Below are 2027 nucleotides of genomic sequence, written 5' to 3' on the forward strand. Positions count from 1 at the left end.
AAAAAAAAAAAAAAAAAAAAAAAAAAAAAAAAAAAAAAAAAAAAAAAAAAAAGAAACAGTGATTTAAGAAAAAGGAATTTTTTAAATTAAGATTCATTGCTTGGGCAATGAATTCACCGTGCCTGGGCATGGCAGCTCACACCTATAATCCTAGCACGTCATGGGGGCAAGGCAGGAGGATTGCTTGAGTCCAGGAGTTTAAGACCACCCTGGGCAACACAGCAAAAATCTCATCTCCAACAAAATTAGTTGGGCTTGTAGTCTCTGTTACTCTGGAGGCTGAGGAGGAAGGATCGCTTGAGTGTTGGAGGCAGGGGTTGCAGTGAGCCTAGATTGGATCACTGCATTACAGCCTGGGTGACAGACAGAGCCAGGCCTTCCCCCCCAACCCCCCATCCCCCCCCAAAAAAAATCTCTCTTTCATTGGAACTCCTAGTGCTAAGGGTCTGTGCAAGCTTTAGGGATACCTGGATATGATGACAACATAGCTGGGGAAAAATAGAGAGAAACTGGAGGGAGAGGTAAGCAGACATGGCTAATTAAGGAAAGCTCAGGGCATGATGGGTCAACCTATGAAATTTAGGACAAGACACCAGTAAGACAATGAGTTCCCAAGACTTGATCATTAACTTTCAGCCCTATGAGATGTGAACAATGTCCACATTCTCTCCATAACTCCACACAGAGCATATAGTTTGAACCTTATCAAATTTCTGATATTTGACAATTTTTGACTTACCAAAATTGAATTTCATATAATTTGCCTTATGTTAGTTGAATCTCTTCCTGTCATGTCTAGTCAGAGCATGTAGGAGATGTAGGAGAAAATAGTATAGAAAGGTTAAAAAAGATTCATAATAAACTCTAACCTGGCCAGGTTTTTAGAGGATGCCTTAAGTTCTTTAGGCATCAAAGAATACCTCATATTTGCTCTTTAACTGTAGGATGACTCAAAGTACTAAAGATCTCAGCTTCAGCTCCAAGGATTTTTCCCCATAAGAAAGAAAGAGCACTAAGCATAACTTCTGTCAGAGACCTTGCACACATTACAGGGATGCAGGCTTTATAAACATTGGAGTTCAGAAAAATAAGAAAGGAGATAATGGGGAGGCCACTGGGTCCATCCTCACATATGAGGAAGAGGGGCCAATATCACAGGTTCTGTCAAGGGCATAACACAGGATTGTCTAGGAGAGACACTTTGAATTCCCTTGACTCCCACAAAAATTTCAGGAAAAACCTCCTTTTGTCTGACAGGTCAACATAATAAAGGGAAGTGCTGTATGGGGAATTTATTTTAGCATCTTTATTTTTAAATCCTCTAAGGACCCTGAGGACGTGTGATGCGAAGGTTATATTGGTGGAGATGTGAGAAGAAATGGCCTGTATGGAGACCCCTTACACAGTCTCATGGAGACGGCAAGTAGCCAAGCTCCTTTTGTGGTGGAAATATTTGGGATCCAATGATAAAGATGGGCAATCTCTGAAGAAAACATCACAGTTTCTTAAGGGACATGGTCTGGAACAATGTTAACAAAACTCCCTATTTTCCCCACCCCATAGTAGCTCAGCACCCACAATGTGCACTTACGTCGGGTGTCCCCAGCCAAAGCCAGTGGGGAGCTCAGCACCATCAGTGTCACTGTGAGAGCTGCCATGCAGGAGCCTCCAGAGAGCTTCAGACACACCATGCTGGAGAACAGGACAGGACCAGGGGCCAGAGGAGCAGACAAGTCTCGCTCAGGGAGAACTATGACCCCCTTCTACCCATATTCCAAATTATAGGGAGGAACTTACTGATTTCCTTGCTCCTGGATTGGGTAATCTCGTGTTGGAGAACCAATCAGCATCTGAGTTCAATAGCATCATCAGTCGCTGGTCAGAGATGCTGTATGAAGGTCCTCTTCTGAAACAATTTCCTTCTTTAAAGGATTGTTTTAATTTAGTACCTGAAAGATTTGAAGCAGTTGTGTGTAAAACACTTTAACTGGGGTGCTATTTTTAGCCAGCTCTGTGCTGGTCAGTGA

The 2027-nt window shown here is 42.6% G+C and overlaps 1 protein-coding gene across 1 annotated transcript in view; it reads right to left on the reverse strand.

Annotated features, from left to right (window-relative positions):
* LOC108519885 (HLA class II histocompatibility antigen, DR beta 5 chain) overlaps nt 1-1795 on the reverse strand; it is a 14122-nt gene extending 12327 nt beyond the window's left edge. Inside the window, exon 1 of the mRNA XM_017859158.1 lies at nt 1592-1795. Coding sequence (XP_017714647.1) covers nt 1592-1691 — 100 coding nt within the window. The 5' untranslated portion in view covers nt 1692-1795. The remainder of the gene's footprint in view (nt 1-1591) is intronic.
* Between the last annotated feature and the right edge of the window lie 232 nt (nt 1796-2027).

The sequence above is a fragment of the Rhinopithecus bieti genome, unplaced genomic scaffold (genome assembly GCF_001698545.2).
Source record: "Rhinopithecus bieti isolate Rb0 unplaced genomic scaffold, ASM169854v2 scaffold_49936, whole genome shotgun sequence".
NCBI classification, from domain to species: Eukaryota; Metazoa; Chordata; class Mammalia; order Primates; family Cercopithecidae; genus Rhinopithecus; species Rhinopithecus bieti.